This window comes from Macrotis lagotis, chromosome X (genome assembly GCF_037893015.1).
Source record: "Macrotis lagotis isolate mMagLag1 chromosome X, bilby.v1.9.chrom.fasta, whole genome shotgun sequence".
NCBI lineage: Eukaryota > Metazoa > Chordata > Mammalia > Peramelemorphia > Peramelidae > Macrotis > Macrotis lagotis.
In genome coordinates this window covers 326,928,130-326,949,796 of record NC_133666.1, presented here as the reverse complement: position 1 = coordinate 326,949,796, position 21,667 = coordinate 326,928,130, and the positions used below count along the sequence as shown (strand labels likewise).

Genomic DNA, 21,667 nt, shown 5'->3' with positions numbered 1-21,667 from the left:
TAGAAAATGTGCTATGTAGAACAATAGGGCTGGAAGGGGCAATAGCAATTATCAAATTCAGGGTTTTGTGTGTGTGTGTGTGTGTGTGTGTGTGTGATGCTCATTTGGCAGTTGGGTGGCATCTGTGGATGATGATTTTAAATGGATTTAAATAGAACACAGTACTACAAGAGAAAATAATTGTATTGAAATTCAGGTAAGCAAAGTATTTTACAAAAACAAAAAACAAGGTCACTGACCCCCTCATTTTCCAGATGAAGAAAAGGAGTCTAAGGAAAATGAAATTTATTCCAGGTTATAGAGCTAGTTAGTAGTAGAGCCAGGACCAAAACATAAATCTTGTGACTTCTAATTTCATTTTCTTTACACTACACCAAATTATATCCCCAACAAAATATAGCTTTCCTTCTAGTTTGATATTTTTGGATGTGTCTTTCCCTCCCAAATACACATTCCCTGTGAATTCATGTATATATTGGCAAATATCAGACTTGGAATTCTTTACTTCCTTTGTCTCTTAGTCATTACTTTCATCAGGATAACACATCTTCAGATTTTTTATGCCGGGTTTGTTTACAACTTCCCTTATATCTTTTAATTAAAGAGATATCAGTCCCTGTGATATATCTTTTTCCCAGAATGGACTCCTATCTTTTAGTGATGGTGAATCTTTTCTAGTATATGGAGGATATTCATAATGTACAGAATCATTCTCCTTGAGAAGAATCTTCTACCTGGGACATTTGTAAATGAACATTTCTCTTCCATTACGTTTTGCTGATTAATCTAAGCTACTAGTATAGTTTTTGTGCCTATGATGAAGCAGAATAATCTGGGTGATGAGTTCTGTAAAGGATGTCACTAATCTCTTCCCTTTTTCTTTGGCCTCTTTCTATGCCATGCATGATAGCAATGTGTTGACACATATGTCTCTTCTGAAATGGAGAGTCCTTATATACTATTGATTGGAAGGGACTCAACTGCACACACATAAATCTACTTCTTTTTCCCCTTGGATGACTGACCAACTAGTTGGATTGTTAGTTTTTTGAAGGGAAAAAAATTTTAAAAAGAAATTTACATGATAATTTTATTATATATTTGAGAGGAATAGCAAACAGTTGCATGTGAAATCATCATTTTTATTATATTATATTATGGAAATGCTTGTTTTAATCTACAAATTAAAAATAAAATAAATTTAAAAATAGAAAAATCATATTAAGTTCAATATAACTTTATTTCCTTGGCTTATTGGTTCAATTCCTAAATAAGAATGTAGTGCCATTTTCATATCTTATAGTACCATTTTCAAATCTTTGCTTCTCTTGGTCATAGTTCTTCTGCATTTTCAAGTCTTATTTCATAGTCTGTATATCCCAACTCATCTCCTAGCTTGTTTCACTTTTATGGGATCATGGTATCATAGGATTTTTAGAAGTGGAAGTAATCTTAGCAATAATTTTGTCCAGCCCTCTCATTTTACAGATGACTGTGATCCAGCTGTATTTATAGTTCAGCAGTAGTTTTCCTCTTAGTATCACATTTCAAAGATCTGGTGCTAGAAGGAACACTGGATATCTTCTAGGTGAATCCTTTCCTTCTTCAGATGAAGAAATTGATGCCAAAGGAATTTAAGGAACTTGAGGTAGTAAGCCTCAGGAACAGGTTTTCTAACTCCAGAGATGGTACCTTTTCCAATGTTCTATATCCTTTAAATTTCTTCAGTTGATATTTCTAAGCATACATACATACATATATTATATTTATGTGCATATACATAAACATATTTATTTAACTATATATGTGTGTATTTATATCTATCTCTATCTCTGTCTCTGTCTCTATCTCTGTCTCTATCTCTATCTCTATCTCTATCTCTATCATCTCTATCTCTATCTCTATCTCTCTTTATCTCTGTCTCTATCTCTATCTCTATCTCTATATCTAATCTCTCTCTATCTCTTTATCTCTCTCTCTCTCTATCTCTATCTCTGTCTATCTATAGATATCTATTTCAGTTAGCAGTATGTACATTTCCAGGTCATCCCTATTTAGATAGTACGTGGGCATCTCTAAATGGATCACTAGAATAGATTTGACCATGGATAGATTTCAGGAGTTCATGAATTTGGATGGGAAAAAATCTTTATTTTCACTTATTTCAAACTGAAATTTAGTATTACCTTGGATTATTAGTCTTAGAAGGGGTTTGTAATTTTCATGGGACTTCCAAAGGAGTCTATGACATAAAAAAAAGTTTGAGATACCCTGCTCAACAGCATAAAGGGATTCAGAACTCCTTTTTTGAAAGAAAAAAAAAGAATTGAATTTCTGTTGTGACCCTCTGGTACTTATGTTGCTACTGAAGTGGTTGGTCTCCTGCCTGAGCACAAAGAATACAGGGATAGGATGTCTGTAGCAGAATGCCACTTCTGCTCTTCAGCTATGGTATAGCTTTCATTTAAAATAATAGTATGAAATATCGTAGACCTGGAACTTGATCTATGGACCTGAAAGGGATGTCAGAAGCCCTCATTTTATAGATAAAGGGACTAAGGACCCAGATAGAGTAAGTATCACTTTAACTACTTGTCAGCTTTGTTCATTAGTTGTAAGAGGTTCAAAATCTTTCCAAAGCTCTTTGAGAGCATTCATTAATTCTTCTAAATTCATCCATTCTTCTAAATTTACCAAGATTTATTCTTGCATAAGTTAGACCATCAGAAAGCAAAGAAAGGGCCTGGATCCTATGCTATAGCAAATTCTTAAAGAAATGCCTTCAAATGGGTTGTGATTCAAGGTGCAGTAGACAAGCTAGGCAGCCAGGTGACATGGTAGAGAGAGCTCTTGGCCTAGAGTCAGAAAGACCTGAATTCAAATTCAGCCTTAGATGTGTGATCCTGATAAGTCACTTAATCTCAATTATTGTTGAGGAAATAATACTTACCTCCTGGTTGTTGTGAGGATCAAATGAGGTAATATTTATGAAGAGTTTAGCAATACCTCTGGCACACAGTAGGTGCTTAATAGTGCCTTTCCTTCTTCCCCTCTCCTCTCCTCTCCTCTCCTCTCCTCTCCTCTCCTCTCCTCTCCTCTCCTCTCCTCCCTCTCCTCTCCTCTCCTCTCCTCTCCCCTCCCCTCCCCTCCCCTCCCCTCCCTTCCCCTCCCCTCCCCTCCCCTCCCCTCCCCTCCCCTCCCCTCCCCTCCCCTCCCCTCCCCTCCCCTCCCCTATTTCCTTCCTTGAGGAAAGGGGCAGTGTCATAAGATAACCATAGGCCATGGCTAAGATCAGTTCTTAAAACCTTCCCAGTTTTGTATCTTTGCATCCTCAGCACTTAGCACAGCTGCACAGAGTAGGTATACAATACATTTCTGTTGGACTGAATTCATATACCCAGTGTTTAAAAACAAAACACAACCAGTTGGTATAATGGAATCAGTACCACCACTCTGAGAGTTAGAAATTTGACTCATTTCATTTTTGCCAGAAGTCACCTCCATATACATGGCTTCTTCTTCTTCTTCTTTTTTTTTTTCTGTTCTCTAATCTGTAAAATGAAGGATTGTCCCCTGAGAGCCCTTTTGTGTGACATGCATTGTTGGTGATTTAGTTTTCTAGGGACTTACACTCCAACTGAAAATATTTTGTTTTATAAAACTTGGTTGTCCTACAATATATCTCCAGTACTTTTTGTAAGCATTTATGATTAAATTCTTATTTCTGTTTAGTTTCAGGAAAAAATTCCATCTCAGAATTTGAATATTTTATTTTATCAGAAAATGAATATAATTCAATATTTCTTCCCTACTTTTGTCATAGCTACCAGAAAATTTCGTCAGATGTAGTGGTAATTTGTTTATCTTTGATTCTTGAAGGATTCTGTTTCTGATCTGTTCCTTTAGATGAACTGCTTTTATTATTTATATCCTTTAATGTCTTACCTTGAATTGTTCTTTTCATCTGACAACTCTTTGTGGAAGTGGGGTATAAATCTTAAATAAATAACCATGAACCACATCATAGTGACATTTGTCTTACTAATGAAACAAGACAACATAAAAAACAAACTACTAGGGCAAATAAAATGAAACTAACTTAACAGTCTTAAGGAAACTGTGATATATACATTTATATATATGTGTATATATATAAATATATATATATATATATATATATATATATATATCTTATCTCTGTGCAAAATAAACTTCAGAATTTTGGACATTCTGATCAAGACACTCCTTTAGCTCAGATTTGTCCAGTGGTTGTTCAGTATCTCCATCTGGTTGGGTAGGAGAATGGGAAATTAAAATGAAATAATTTTAGAAAAAAATGAAAAACTCTGAAAAAATGATTTTCTAGTATTTTGTAAAATATTTTTCATTTCATATTTAAATGGATGAAACTATTATTTTGCAAATAAACTTTGTCGTAAATGTAGGTTTGAGTTGATTTGTAGAGAAGGAGAAAGTGTCCTTTGAGCAAAGTGTTTTTGTTAACCTTAAAGAACCACACATTAGCTCTGAGTTCTAATTTTTGTATTTAAATCTCATTTTCTGACAAAAATAGATCAACAATCATGATTTTCTGCAGACTCTTATTCCTCTGGGACATAGAAAATAATGAAGCTATATTAATTCATTTTTGGCAATTAATTTTCAAACTCATTAAAATTTTAAGTGAAACTTTTGACATATACTAATAAACCAAACATATAACTAATTTCCAAATAAAATTTTAAATGTGTATATTTTGATTAAAATATATAATTTCTTTGAAAAAAATAAGAATGGCAAGCAAATTATCTTAATGTATTTTTTCTGGGTGCATACAAAGTTTATTGGCAAATTATTTCAAGATATGGATAAATCTGGGGGCAGCTAGGTGGCGTAGTGGATAAAGCACCAGCCTTGGAGTCAGGAGTACCTGGGTTCAAATCCGGTCGCAGACACTTAATAATTACCTAGCTGTGTGGCCTTGGGCAAGCCACTTAACCCCATTTGCCTTGCAAAAACCTAAAAAAAATATGGATAAATGTGCTGTAAATATTGAATATATCTGTTTTCTCATCACTCTATCAGCTTTGAATTTTATCATGTATTTATTTTTTCAGCTGAATGACTTTAAGTGGTATCTGAAGAGTATATTGATTTGATTTCTCTGATCAGAGAATTTGAACAACCTTTCCTGTCATTATTAATGATTCATATTTCTTCAAAAATTGCTTATTCTTGTCCTTTGAATCCTCTGTTTGTACTAAGTATTATTCAACATTTCCTTATAAATTATTGGTGTCACATTACTATTAGCTATCTAAGCTGCAAATAGCTTTTCCCATAGGTTGTTAAATTCAGAAGGGCGTTATGAGTAGTGTAGTGAGGCAGCTGTGGTATATTGGAAAGAGAAATAGATTAGTTAACCATTTTCTCAGCTGGGATGATACTAGTTTATCTAGTTTGTCCTTCCTTCTTGAAGAGGACCAAGACATTGGGAAGGTGATGTCATGACTTGTAAGTGAATTGGATATAAGTGAGGCAGGGTTGGGCAAAGTCATCAGTCTCATGCTCTCTTATGGAACCATCTGGATCCAGTACTAAGCTATAGATCAGGATGATGGGAGATGGTTCCTAGGATGATACTAATATGACCTTAGTGAAGTCTGCTTTTTTGTTAAATGATGATATTAGGATGAAAGCACAACCTCTCTAAATTCATTGAAATAATTTGCAATTACAGTCTGAGAGGTAGATAGTTCAATAGGGATGATACATACTTAATTGTTTCAAGTAGCTTGGAGATTATGAGAATTTTGTAAATCAACACCCATTGAATTTTTTTTAAGAGATCAACGTTATTTCTGGCAATTGTGAGTACCAGTTTCATCTGTAGTACTGGTCTAATAGTTCCCATACAATTAATTGATTGAATTCTCCAAAATGGACATTTATCCATCTGTCTCCAAACTGACATTTGTCAGTCCATGAAAGACAAGAACTCTAATGTTCATCATTACTCATATGAATCGATGATATCTTAACTTTGGGAATTCCCTGCAGTGATATAGAAAGCAACCCAGGCATCCCTGTCCATCTGAGACTTTGTCCATATTCTTCCTGAAGTTAGCTCTAAGATCCTGCTAGCGTCCTGAAAGCTTATCTTGCTTTCTTCTAGAATCGAAGGGTGTCAGTAGAACATTCTGGCTGACCACCTGTCTGTCATAACTATTCCTACTACTGCTACTCCTGTAATTCTGAGAACCAGTATCATAGAGTTTGTGGCAGAAAGGGAGTGGATAGGGTTGATATCCTTGGATACCAGCAATTTGTTTGTTTTTTAAAGTGGTCCAAGAGTTTACTCTCTAGAGACTGGGTATTGCCACCCAGATGTTGTGAATTAAGGAATGAAAGGCAGTTGGGGTCAAGGACTATGACTATTATGTCACCAGTTTATATATTTGAGACCCTTGAAAACAGAATGTTTTAAAGTTAGGGACATACCTACATTTAGAATAGTGAATGAATTTCATGTGTGATGAATATAAGAAACAACTCTGATTCAGTCCACTCTTCTTTTTGATGAGAGTTGCTTCTCCCTCCTTTCCCCCATTTTGAAAGACTGAACATAATAAGAATTAGAACAATTATTTATCATATTTAGTAAGAAAGGTAAAAGGGATGATTGACCTTGTTTTTAAGAGAGTTTTCTTTATTACTCTGCTAGTCTTCTTGAATTTGAGTGTTTTCTACTGTGTATTAAATGTTTAAGAAAGGTGAAGGATTCATAGTTGCGTAACAATAGAAGCACCATTTAAGCACAAAAACAGCCTAAGCTTTAAAAAAACCTGACCAACTGAAAAAATCCAGACCATCTTTGTGGCCCTAAGTCTTTATTTTAGTGAAAGGAATGTTGGTGATTCCATTCAAGGCTCTTTTATATTTAGCAAAGTCCTATTATTATTTCCTCAGTGTTTGTTTTATAAATCTGGCTTGACTTTAGGAAATGAGAGTTCTTGTTTGGTTCATTGATATTTGGTAATGTCCCTGCTGAGCCCAGACTAGTAACTTTAGCTGGATTTGGAAATATATTGGTCAGTCTTGGGGCTAGTCTGATGATGGATATATTTTTCAGTCCTGGACTCAGCACTACATAAGGATTACAATTTCTTGAATTTCTGTTAGCTATGATATAAAAAATCTTTTGGGAAAATAAATTGCAAGATGGACATAAAAGATTTAATTTCTTTTTATTGAGAAGATTTGTTGTTTAGTCATTTTTCTTGCCAAAGATTAGGTTTATCATTTCCTTCTTCACTTTATTTTTACAGATGAGGAAACTGAAGCAAACAGAGTTGAGTGATTTGCCCAGGGTCACCTAGCTAGTAAGTGTCAGAGACCAGCTTTGAACTTAGAAAAATGAGTCTTCCTAACTCCAGTCAGTACTCTATCCATTGCACCAATTAGCTGCCTATTAGAGAGGCACCTTTCCTTTTAGTATTTTAGATGAACTAGGAAAAATCTGGGTTTTTTCCTCTACTGAGATGTCTTGGGCAACTAGGTGGTGCAGTGAATAGAGAGTACCAGCCCTGGATTCAGAGAAGCTGAGTTAAAATCCTGCCTCAGATACTTGATACTAACTGGGTTACTTTGGGCAAGTCATTTAACCTGACTCACATCCAGGGTCATTTCCAGTTGTCCTGATTCACATCTGGCCACTGGAGCCAGATGGCTCTGAAGGAGAAAGTGAGTCTTGTGATTTAGTACCTAACCCCCCTCCCCCACTCAAATCCAATTTACAGGCATGTCATGGCATCACCTCCCTGATGTATTGTCTTCCTTGAGAAGGACAAATATCAATCATCATCAATCAAAATTTGGGTGCTATCTTTCTTCTTTTTTTATATCAAGGAAAATTATACTACTGACTTGGAGGTGGTATGAATTGGATTTAGTTAGAAAACCTCATTTTGATACCTTGTTCTACTTTTTGTCACTTTGGGCAAATATCTTTATCTATGCTTCAGTTTCCTTTTTTTGTAAAATGGGAATAATTAATGACTACCTTTTTGAAAGGGTTATTGCAATATCAGATAAGGTAACATATAGAGTGTTTTGTGACTGTACTATTGCATAAATGTATACTCTTATTATTATTTCTGCTGTGAAATCAGACAGATATTTCTATTCATGAAATGCCCACTATAGATTGGCCAGAATTAAGGGAAACTATGGTGAAACGTTTCTTTTTGTCTTAAAAAATGGAGACAAATGTGTACACACACACACACACACACACACACACACACACACACACACACACACACACACCCCTTGATAAATAAATCCTTTGGGGGTGGCTAGGTGGCGCAGTGGATAGAGCACCGGCCCTGGAGTCAGGAGTCCCCAAATCCTGCGTCAGACACTTAATAATTACCTAGCTGTGTGGCCTTGGGCAAGCCACTTAACCCCATTTGTCTTTCAAAAACCTAAAAAAAATTAAAATTCATAAATCCTTTGAGTACAAATAACCTTTTAACAAAATTAGCCTTTGGAGCTATCACAAGGGGTGTAAAAACAATTCCAAAGTGAACTTGTGTCTCTTTTCTGTAAAGAGACTACTTCTGCAAAGAGTCTGCTTCCACAGGGAAAATTAGATACTTAATGATCCACCTTGATCCCTTTACAAGAAAGTGTCCATGAAATTATAAATATGAATAAGTAATAAATATTTATTGTTGAATGTAACTCCATAATAGGAACTTGAAAGAGCCTCTTTTCTCATTCTATCATTGATTTCTTCATCAGTCCCTGCTATCTTCACTCCCTAAAATTCAGGCTGCAGATTTTATAGTGCCAAACTTACTAACTCACCCTGCAACTTGATCTCAAATCCTTAGGTTGCTATTGTCACTGTCCATAATTTCTTCCCACTAGTCACTGTTATCATAGTGCTGCAATTTGAACCTCTGTCATAGCCCCACAACTGTCTGCTGTTTGACAGTGCCCTGAGAATGTCATAACTGTTGAAGCCCTGAACAAAGAAAAGGAATTCTAGCTAATGAATTGCCATGGTATGATTACAGTTTTGTGGTAGAGCTCTGAAAGTGCATTTTGGTGAACAAGATCCCTAATGCCAATAGAATCATTTATGGGAAATATTGATCCTATAATCTATCATAGAGCATCAAGTCATAAGGCATTGGTTTGACCAAGGACTGACTATCTTCGTGGAAAAATCTACAGTTAGTCCCACACCCAGTTTCTAGGTCATAATTGATATCCAGTGAGTACTAATAGACTCCTAATCTATCTATCTATCTATCTATCTATCTATCTATCTATCTATCTATACAAGTAGGCTGGATGTTCAGAGTTGAGGGGCAATTACTTTTAGGATTGTAGGGGTGTACCTGAGGGACTGTGGGTTGGTTCTTATGTTATTGGCTTAATCTTCCATTTCAAAAGTCAATTAATATGCCTTCATAAGATTTAAATCAGTATTTGTATACTGTTTAACCAGCTGATAACTCCTCAATGTCATCAATAACTAATTAATGTCCAATATCCAGGGATATTACCTGAAAAGATAAAGCAAGAGCCAAAGTACAAAAATATCCTCTCCAAAATATTCTACTAACTCTTAGCCTGCTTATGTTCACTTTTAGGGATGGCGTGGCTCTTGGATGTGCTGGATGATGTTCTTGCCTGTAGGGTATGATATCTTAGTTGCTGACTACATCCACCCTTTTGCTTTGCTGGGTCAAGCAGGTCACTTCTTAGGCTGATTCCTTCCTGGCTTGCTGCTGGACCTCTAGGAATTCTTTTAAACCTTTTGAGATCTCACAAAGCCCTGCAAAAAAAAAAAAAAAAGAAAATGAGACATAAATGGGGGCAGTCATCTCCCAGGTCTAGGATAGTTTCAAATTGCTTTCCAGAATTGTTGGATCAGTTTACAACTCTACCATCAGTAGTAGTCTCGATTTTTTCTGTTTCCCCTCCAACATTTGTCATTTTTCTTTTTTGACATATTAGCCAATCTGGTAGGTGTGAGGTGGTACCTCAGAGTTATTTTAATTTTCATTTCTATAATCAATAGTGATTTAGAAGCTTTTTTCATATGACTATAGAAAACTTAGATTTCTGTATCTGAGAACAGTTATTAAAATGACAAAGACTGATATCAACATGGTCTTTAACATATTCTCTATTGAGAATTCTTTCTTCAAAGGACACATTTTTACCTTTTAATCTACATTCTCTGGGTCAGAAAAGGTCTGGGAGATCTATAATATCAGGGTGATTTAAATTTAAAATGATTTTATTTTTATTTTTTATTATGAACCAAACAAACCAACAGTTATGAATATCTTTACATGCAAGGAAGACAAAGAAGTTTATATTTAGTTTATATTTAAAATTCTGAATTTCTATTGAAAATTTTAAAAAGTATATTTATTAAATTTAATACAGAAAATGTGTTAGAAAACTTACTTGTCTGTATCCCCTTCTGAACATATTTCACTGATGTTATTTTCTTTTTTGTAAAGCGATGAGACTAAATGACTTACCCAAGGTCACACAGCTGGTAATTTTTAAATGTCTGAGGTTGGATTTGAACTCAGGTCCTTCTGATTCCAGGGTTGGTGTTCTATTACCTGAGCCACCTAGCTGCCCCTATTTCTTTCTTTTTAAGCATTATTCCTATCTACCCCTTCTCTTTACTTCCTACAAATTTCTGTTACAAATAGAAACCTTTTCTTATAACAAATAAATATCATTAAGCAAAGTATGTTCATACACATGTCTGAAAATTTATGTTCTTTTCTACACTGTAGTCTACCATTTTTTCCAAAGTGATGGGAAGGATATTTTATCACCAATCTTATAAAGTTATGACTAATTATTGCTTTGATCAAAGTTCTTAAGACTTTTAGAGTTTTTAATTTTAGAATTTTTATTGTTTTTACTAGTTCTGCCTCTTCATCAGTTCATATGAATCTTCCCAGGTTTCTCTGAATCTATGCTTTCATCTGTTTTTAATGATATAAATTATATTCTATTATATTTATTTACCATAATTTATTCAGCCATTTCCCAATGTACTCACTTTGTTTCCAGGTTGGTAGGATACTTAGTATCCTCTGACACCTTTTCCCATCCTTTGCTGCTATTGCTATGGAAGCAGATGGAATCTTCACAGTTCTGTGAGAGTATTTTGTAAGACCCACATTGCATTGATGATAAACATCTTTGTTCTTAGACCCTTTGGAAAGAAACCTGTTGCTAGGACTGTATGTATGTAAGATACAAAGAAAGTATATACAAAGAAATTTTAAGAGAGAATAAACATTAAAAATGAAGAGTGAAGGGGATTAGGAAAAACTTTGTGTAGGACATGGTACCTCAGTTGTACTTTGAAGAAAGTGAGGGATTGAGTCTAATGTATGCAAGAGAGTAGGGAGTACCATTTCAGATAAGTAGAACAACCTCTGCTAAATCATGGAAGAAAAGGCATCCATAGTATTCAGAGGGATTGGAATGGAGAATATATGGAAGAAAGCTTGTAAATAAGACTTAAAATGTAGGTGGGAGATTGTGGAGAATCTTAGCTACCTAACTAGAGAATTTGTATTTTATCCAAGGACAATAGGGAGCCATTGAGGATTTTTGACTAGAGGAGGGACCCGGTCAATCCTTTCTCTCAGGAAGATCAATTTGGCAGCTGTGTGAAAGATGGATTGAAGAGAGGAGTTATGTGAAAGCAGAAAATACAATTAGAAGACTTTCAGGGGCGGCTAGGTGGCGCAGTGGATAAAGCACCGGCCTTGGAGTCAGGAGTACCTGGGTTCAAATCCGGTCTCAGACACGAATTACCTAGCTGTGTGGCCTTGGGCAAGCCACTTAACCCCATTTGCCTTGCAAAAACCTAAAAAAAAACCCAACAACAACAAAAAAGAAGACTTTCAGTAGGGGTGATACTTGGCTAAAGGCTATGTGAATGGAAAGAAAGGGACATATAGGAAAGATAGAATAGACAAGACCTGGCAACTGATTTGACATGGGGTTTGAAGAGAGTAATAAGTCAAGGTTGACTTGAAGGTTGTGAACTCTTAGCCAGAAATTTTTATTAAATGATACCTTTCTCTAATAATTTTTTTAAATCTTTGATAAAATCTTGGATCTCTATCAATTATTTATTTAGAATTTTTGAAGACCTGATAATGTATTCTAGTTTTATGCTAGTGTTCTCTTTCCTCTTATATTTTATCTAATACCAGATAGACTTTTAAAGATTATTTTATAATCTCCCAGTCTATAATTTCTCAATATTCTATCCATTTTCTCTTTTGAATTGCATTCTACAAAGTGTCTCATTCTGCAAAGAACCTATTCCTATTTTTATAGGTTTTGTGATAAATTTATAATTTAACTGAGAAGGAATTCACATTTTTTTACTAAATTATTTCATCCAAGAATTTGCAAGGGATATTCTTTCAGTTAGTCAATTATTCATTATTTTCTATTAAATTTTGAATTTTCTTTCCATGGGTCTCTTGTGTGTATTATTAATATAAATGTTTGGAATTTGTATTATTTTAGATGTAATTTCTCATCAGTTTTTCTAATTTTTATTGTGCTATAATTAAATGTAGATTTTGTGAGTTTATCTTATATTCATTTTCCAAAGAAGTAATTTATTACCTCAATTTTTTATATCTTTTTGATTTTCTAGATCTGTGATTTTGCCTTCTGTGATGGAGATATTTTAACCTCTAAACTTTCAAAGCTTATTAATTTAACTTAATTTATTTTTTCACTGTTTATCCTTGCAACCAACATTTCCAAAACCACAATAAATATAATTCATGCATATCATTGAATAGCTCTCTTATGTTTGTTTTAAAATGGAAGTGCCTTTAATTTTATATTTTTAGCTTTTGTTTTCAGATATTTTTTTTAGGTTTTTTTCAAGGCAAATGGGGTTAAGTGGCTTGCCCAAGGTCACACAGCTAGGTAATTATTAAGTGTCTGAGACCGGATGTGAACCCAGGTACTCCTGACTCCAAGGCCGGTGCTTTTTCCACTATGCCACCTAGCCGCCCCCTATTCTTTTTTTTATTAAAGATTTTATTTATTTTGAATTTTACAATTTTCCCCCCTAATATTACTCCCTACCCTGAACCCCCACAGAAGGCATACAGTGATCCAGATTGATTGTGATGAGAGAGAAATCATATCCTTAACGAAGAAACATAAAGTATATGAGATAGCAAGATCAGACAATATCAGTTTTTTCCTAAATTAAAGCTAATAGTACTTGGTCTTTGTTCAAACTCCACAGCTCTTTCTCTGGATACAGATGGCATTCTCATTGCAGACAGCCCCAAACTGTCCCTGATTGTTGCACTGATGGAATGAGCGAGTCCATCAAGGTTGATCATTGCCCCCATGTTGTTGTTAGGGTGTACACTGTGTTTTTTTTTTTTTTTTTTTTGGTTATGCTCATCTCATTCAGCATCAGTTCATGCAAATCCCTCCAAGGCTTCTCTGAATTCCCATCCATCCTGGTTTCTAATAGAACAATAGTGTTCCATGACATAACATATACCACAGTTTGCTAAGCCATTCCCCAATTGAAGGACATTTACTTGATTTCCAATTCTTTGCCACCACAAACAGGGCTGCTATGAATATTATTGTACAAGTGATGTTTTTACCCTTTTTCAACATCTCTTTAGGGTATAGACCCAGTAGTGGTATTACTAGATCAAAGGGTATGCACATTTTTGTTGCCATTTGGGCGTAATTTCAAATTTCTCTCCAGAAAGATTGGATGAGTTTACAACTCCACCAACAATGTAATAGTGTCCCAGATTTCCCACAACCCTTCCAACAATGATCAATATCCTTTCTAGTCATATTGGCCAGTCTGAGAGGTGTGAGGTGGTACCTCAGAGAAGCTTTAATTTGCATTTATCTAATAAGTAATGATTTGGAGCAATTTTTCATATGAGTATGGATTGCTTTGATTTCCTCATCTATAAATTGCCTTTGCATATCCTTTAATCATTTGTCTATTGGGGAATGGCTTTTTTTTAAATTGACTCAGTTCTCTGTATATTTTATAAATGAGTCCTTTGTCAGAAACATTAGTTGCAAAGATTGTTTCCCAGTTTCTACATTTCTTTTGATTTTGGTTACAGTGGTTTTGTCTGTGCAAAAGCTTTTTAATTCAATGTAATTGAAATCATCTAGTTTTCTTTTAGTGATTTTCTCCATCTCTTCCTTAGTCATAAACTGCTTCCCTTTCCATAGATCTGACAAGTAAACTAGTCTTTGATCTTCTAGTTTGCTTATAGTATTGTTTTTTATGTCTTAATCCTGTAACTATTTTGATCTTATCTTGGTATAGGGTGTGAGGTGTTGTTCTAATCTAAGTTTCTTCCATACTAACTTCCAATTTTCCCAAAATTTTTAACAAAGAGAGAGTTTTTAATCCCCAAACTGGACTCTTGGGGTTTATCAAACAGCAGATTACTATAATCGTTTCCTGCTATTGCACTTAATCTATTCCACTGCTCTACCACTCTATTTCTTAGCCAATACCAGACAGTTTTGATGACTGATGCTTTATAATATAATTTTAGATCAGGTAGGGCTAAGCCACATTCTTTTGCACTTTTTTTTCATTAAATCCCTGGAAATTTTTGACTTTTTATTTCTCCATATGAATTTACTTACAACTTTTTCTAACTCATTAAAGTAATTTTTGGAATTTTGATTGGTAGGGCACTAAACAGGTAGTTTAATTTTGGTAGAATTATCATTTTTATTATATTAGCTCGACCTATCCATGAGCAGTTGATGTTTGCCCAGTTATTTAAATCTGATTTAATTTGTGTGAGAAGTGTTTTATAATTGTCCAACAGATATTCTTACTCATGATAAGGTCAAATCCTTTTATTCTTATACTTTGCATCTCTTGTGTATGTCCACTTTTCTTCTATGTCCCTGCTACCACCCTTATCTGGGCCCTCATCACTTCAAATTTGGATTGTTGGGAATAGTTTGTTGGCTGGTTTAGTTCAAGTCTCTCCTCTTTCCAGGCCATTCAGCTTTCCAATTATTTTTTCCTAAAGCACAGGTCTGATCTTATGATCTTTTCTTCATTTTATGCCCCCCATTCAATAAAATCTAATGGCTACTGCCTTCAATATCAAGCTCAGTCAATTCTGTTATAATGAGACATTTGTTCCTAATGACACTATGAAAAATTATGGAATAAAAACCACAGATCTTGTGGGGGAAATGAGATGATAGATACAGAACTCAAAAACTTTGTCAGTGATAGGTTAAAAAAGAGAAAAACAATAAAATGGTAATAGTTTTAAATGTATTAAATGGTTAAGAAATATATAAATATTATAATGAAGAGAGGCTGTGTCTGAGACTTTATGCTGCTACTCAGTCTCTAACCTGGTTCCCAGAGATCTGGATTGTTAGCATATCTCACAGACTGAGCAAGTCAAAATTTTAGGTGGCATACAGAACATTGGTAAAAGGTTGGGACTAGCCTTCTTATGCACACAGGTCTGACACTACACCTCGACAAAGACTGAAATTTACTTGTGGAAGTGCATGTTAGTATGTTTGCATCTTGAAGTGGTGCTGTTTTCTCCAAGGTGTTTCTTGAGGAAAAATCACACACACAAGCAAGCTCAAAATCTGTTATGCTCAAAATATTTCCAACTATATAAATTGTTTTGGAACAAATTTTTATTTTCAAAATACATGTTATAGCAGAACTGACTGTGTAAAATTCTCTGTTTGGTTATCAAACACCTTCATATGCTGGTCCTTTACTGCCTTTCCAGATTTCTTACACTTTATTTCCCTCTGTGTAATTTATAATTCAGTGATAATAGTCTATGTTCTGTTCTTTTGCATAAAGCACTCCAACTGATGTTGACTTTTGCACTGACTGGTCCTCTAGTTAGGAATTCCCTTCCTTCTCAAATCTGTGTATTGACTTCCCCTATTTGCTTTACTTTTTAAGTAAAATCCTACCTTCAAGAAGGTTTTCCTGATCCTCTTTAATCTTTGTGTTTTGCCTATTGATACCCCTTCCTGGTTTATCTTATACATATCTATCAATCTATCAATCTATCTATCTATCTATCTATCTATCTATCTATCTATCTATCTATATTATATATATTTGTATCTTATGGGTATATAGTTCTTGGATATTTTCTCCGCTCTCTGACTTTTTAATTGAGGTTGTTGTTTTTTATTTTTTTTCTTATGATGGCAAGTCCTTTTCTCTAAAGAATATAGAACTTATAACATTATAGATATGACTGAAAGGAACCTCAAAGATCATCTAAACTAACCTTTCATTTTATAGATGAGAAAATTAAGATCCAGGGAGATTGAATGGTGTACCTAAGGTAACCCAAATATCAAAGTGGGACTTTGGACCAAAGCCCTGTCTGAGGGTACATAGGTGCAAAGTGGCATATGATATTTAGACTTCATTCTCAAAGACCATGATATCAGATGCCATGGCAAGTACATGAATTGAATTTTAGTGAGGGGTATACTGTACTAAGTCACCAGCCTGACTTTCCCCTCTAGAGACATCTGAATCCTGTGACCAGATATGAATCAGGATATCTGGAGATGACCTTGGATGCAAGGAAGTCAAGGTTAAGTGACTTGTCCAAGGTCACATAGCTAGTAAGTGTCAAGTGTCTGAGGCTAGATTCTAACTCCTGTCCTCCTGACTTCAAGTCCAGTGCTCTAACCAAGATCAGAACCCATATCATTTTTTTCTTTTTCTTTCTTTTATAGTTTATTTATTTTGAGTTTTATAATTTTCCCCCATTCTTGCTTCCCTCCCACAGAAGGCATTCTGTTAGTGTTTACATTGGTTCCATGTTATACATTGTTCTCAGTCGAATGTGATGACAGAGAAATCATATCCTTAAGGAAGAAAAATAAAGTATGAGATAGTAAAATTACATAAAATATAATGTGTTTCCCCCCTAATTTGATGGTAATAGTCTTTGGTCTTTGTTCAAAGTCCATAATTCTTTCTCTGGATACAGATGGTATTCTTCATTGCAGATAGCTCACAATTGTTCTTGGTTGTTGCACTGAAGGGATGAGCAAGTCCATCAGAGTTAATCATCACCCCATGTTGCTGTTAGGGTGTACAGTGTTTTTCTGGTTCTGCCCATCTCATTCAGCATCAGTTCATGCAAATCCCTCAAGACTTCCCTGAATTCCCATCCCTCCTGGTTTCTAATAGAACAGTAGTGTTCCATAATATACATATACCACAGTATGTTATACCATTCCCCAACTGAAGGACATTCACTTAATTTCCAATTTTTTTTGCCACCATAAACAGGGCTGCTATGAATATTTTTATACAAGTGAGTGATATTTTTACCCTTTTTCATCATCTCTTCAGGGTATAGACCCAGCAATGGTATTGCTAGTTCAAAGCGTATGCACATTTTTGTTGCCCTTTGGGCATAATCCCAAATTGCTCTCCAGAAAGTTTGGATGAGTTCACAGCTCCACCAACAATGTATTAGTGTCCCAGATTTCCTGCATCCCTTCCAACATTGATCATTGTCCTTTCTGGTCATATTGGCCAGTGTGAGAGGTGTGAGGTGGTATCTCAGAGATGCTTTAATTTGCATTTCTCTAATAAGTAATGATTTGGAGCAATTTTTCGTATGACTATGGATTGCTTTGATTTCCTCAGCTGTATGTAAATTGCCTTTGCATATCCTTTGATCATTTGTCAATTGGGGAATGGCTTGGTTTTTTTTTGAAAATTTGACTCAGTTCTCTGTGTATTTTAAAAATGTGTCCTTTGTCAGAAATACTAGTTGCAAAAATTGTTTTAATCCTTTTAACTCTAAATCATGTGTTCCCGAGTGAGTCATGATAAGGTCAACTCCTTTTATTCTTATACTTTGCATCTCTTGTATATGAGTGAGTTATATCAGCTGCGAAATGACTGAATAAATTATATTATGTGAGTGAATGGAATAGAATTGTATCATAAAAATTGATGAAAGCATAATTTTAGAAAAATGTGAAAAGATTTACATACACTGATGCAGTGTGAAGTGAATAGTATTGGTAGGACAATTTGTATAATGTATAATAATATAATATATATTTGTATAATGTATAATAATATATATATATATATTTGTATAAATTAAAACTTTGAAAGACTTAAGAACTTTGATCAAGCAAAGATTTATTTTGACTTCAGAAGACTAATAATTATCTCAGAGTTGGGACTTATACTGATTGGTTCACTATCACTGACCCCCAGGTCCTATCACGATTGTTGGGATCACTTAATCTTTACTTGTAAGGACAACTCTTCAGGGAAGACAAAAATGATCCTACATTTTAAAGCTTGGTGACTTGTGATTGCCTAGCTTAGTTGCTAATTTTTCTTTGTCTTTGTACTTAGTTCCAAATTTCCTTGATTTCCTTCTTTGTGACTTTCTATTCCAGATCTAATAACTAACTGGTCTTTGTTTTAGACTCTGCCTTGAGTCCTTGCCTAATTCCTCTCTAGCTCCCCCTAGTATTTCTGAGTATTGTTGCCAGATCTTCTGACATATCTTCCTACCTAAGCCTTTGCATAATTGCCTAAAGCCAGACTTCTCTGATATGGTGTATCTCACACATATTGGAACATGCACCTCTTCAGGTTTCCATATCTCCATTATGGTGCCTACCTGTTGTCTAACATTAAACTCATTGCTTATTGCCCTGTTTACTTCAACAAAAATGCAACAATTCAACACACCTTTATTAAATGTAGTAAAGATGTACGAGAACTGTGCTAGATGCTGAAGAGAAATGCTCTGCCCTCAAGAAGCTTACATTTTTCTTTGTGTTCAGGGAATACAAATCATTTTGTATTTATAATTTATTACCTTTTTTATGGATACATCCACTTTCCCAATAACTATTTCTTCAGGGCAAAAACTGTTTTATATATCTTTATGTCTTAAATAGTACCAATGTACAAAGTGGCGGAGTAGAAATTTTATTAGTCAGAAGAAAATCCATAAATTTGAGTTATAAATTGGTGGTTTACTTGTGCAGCTTTAAATATGCTTACTAATAATATTAAATTTTTATTCATGAAGTAAAATCATTTTTAGCTTATGCCTGTTGCTTGTAGGTCAAGTATTTTGGAAATTCAGAGCAAGTCTTATATCCAAAGCCCTTACAAACATTTTTTTTCTATAAGTATTTGCTTCATTTCTAAAAAATGGTAAAGACATACAATTTATTTTTAGAGATAAAAACAAAATAAACCCTTCATTTTTAAAATAAAGTTCCTTAGGAGTGTTTATAGAATACTTTACATATACTCTATAATATATATATATATATATATATACTCTATTATATATATATACTCTATAATATAGAATACTTTATAATGTCTAATGTTATTATTCTAGAACACTTTTATTTAATGTATTTTAGTAGTTGTTATTTTAGTTTTAATTCAAGAGTACTAGAATATTAGAATATAATTTTAAAAATATTTAAATAGAACATAGTATGATTTAAAAAAAGACAGTTTCTATTTCTCCCCTCCCCCAATAGCAGATTGTATAAATCCATAAGTCTTATATGTTGTTTTATTTTATAGCTTGATGACTGCACACTGCAACTCTCTCACAATGGCACATATTTGGATTTGGAATCAACATTAGCTGAGCAAAGAGATGAACTGGAAGGTTTTCAGGAAGATGCTGGGTAAGTATTGTTCTCAGTAGATTTGATAAAATATCAAATTATCAGGGAATGTGGATTTCATTTATGAAAATGGATTTTAAATTTTAAAACATTAAAATGGTGAAACGAAATTACTGAGACTCTAGCTATATTTATTTCATCACTCACATTTACTAAAGGGAAGAATAAACATAAAAGATAATCAACTTCCATGGTTTCGTTGAGAATAATTTGGGGATGATGTTCTCTTTTTGTTGCATGGTAAGAGTTTGTGGTATGTGAGACTGTAGGCTATTCTGGAAAGATTTTTATATTTCAATTTTTGGTTTCAGCAAATATGTAGAATTTTTCATTTTCATTTTTTAAAAGCAGATTTTTACCCATAATTTGCCTGATGTTTTATAATGAAATATTGTGTTCTGATGATTTGTATCTTTTAATATGACTACTAATTATATTATAATAATAATGATAATATAACTTAATGATTAATATTAGTATTTAATATAAATATCATTAACATTTATATAATACTATATATCAGGAGTTGTGCAAAGTATCTTAATTATTACCTCTTTTGATCCTTGCCACAACCCTGGGACATAGGTGTTGTTTCTTATTATCCTCATTTACAGATGAGAAAACTGAGCATTTGAGTGACTTGCCAAGAGTATCAGGTCTTTCTGACTCCCCTTTAGATCATTCAAAAATATTTTATATCCTAACTTTTTTTTATGAAAAACTATCATTGTAGTTTTGTATTTTAGCACAGGGACTGTACCTTATTAAATGAACCCTTGTTCTTATCCTGAAATGGATATGCCAAGAGTGACTGTGAAATATTTCTCCAAACTTGGGATATTGTTGTTTCTTGAATCTGGCTTCCCTGTAGTTTTTCAGAGCTATAACTGGGTGTCCCTGGGGAGCTCATGCTTAGATTTGTTCTGTTGAGAAAAAACCTCTCCTGCCAGGCATGTGAGACTGGGCCCATGTCCCAGGTACTGATTTAATCCAGTCTTTTCCAATGAATACTGCTTTAGCACCTGCTGTATACTAGTTACTGTACTAAATTCTGCATACATAATGATAAAGACAATTTCTGCCCTTAAGGAGATTACAATCTACTAGAGGGAGAAACACAAAAGGAGGGCAGGAAAGTGAGGGAAGAAAGGGAGGAAGACCAAGGGATAACTAGTGAGGGAATATCTTGATCGATGTAGTTGAGGCAAGACAGATAGTTTAATTAATATTATTAATATTAGAATTAGAGATGGTTTAATAGTATTATGAAAACCTTAAAGAGCTACATAAATATGGGCTGTTATTAAAGAAAAACAAAACTTTTCAAGTATCTAGTATTTTCAAGCAAAGAAAACAGTAAGGGTAAAAATATATAGATTGTGCTGCAAATATTGTGGCATCAAACTCTTCTATGACAGATATATATGTACAAAATATATGACACATTATAATGAAAGAAGGTGAAAGGAGAGATTCTGAATAGCCCATGTCTGTTATAACTTGTACTTTTGGAGGAGGGTTTTACTATTGATTCCCTAATAATCAAAACTAGTGTTCTTTTCTTTTTTCTCACTCTCTCCATGGCATTAAGGGCTCTTCTTCTCCTGTGTCTCAGCTGGGTTTCTGCTGTTGCACTTCTTTTCTCAGCCAGGGTGTGTTCTCAATTGCCTGCTCCCATGAGCAGCCATCATATAGAGATTTGTTCATGAGGGCTGAGAGGACAATTCAGAAATGGAGTGTAGGAAACTCTCTCAGGATCTTACTTTTAACACTGAAATTCTTATTCATACTTGCTTTTCCTACTTCTCCGAGCTGCTGTTGAGATCAAATGAGATGACTTTTAAAAAGA

At 34.2% G+C, this 21,667-nt stretch overlaps 1 protein-coding gene across 8 annotated transcripts in view; it reads left to right on the top strand.

Annotated features, from left to right (window-relative positions):
- Positions 1–21,667, top strand: part of FHOD3 (formin homology 2 domain containing 3) — a 740,814-nt gene that overhangs the window by 86,025 nt on the left and 633,122 nt on the right. For all 8 annotated transcript variants that reach the window (XM_074203815.1, XM_074203820.1, XM_074203819.1 and 5 more), the window contains exon 2: positions 19,712–19,818. In XM_074203815.1, the coding sequence (XP_074059916.1) occupies positions 19,712–19,818 (107 nt within the window). The remainder of the gene's footprint in view (positions 1–19,711; positions 19,819–21,667) is intronic.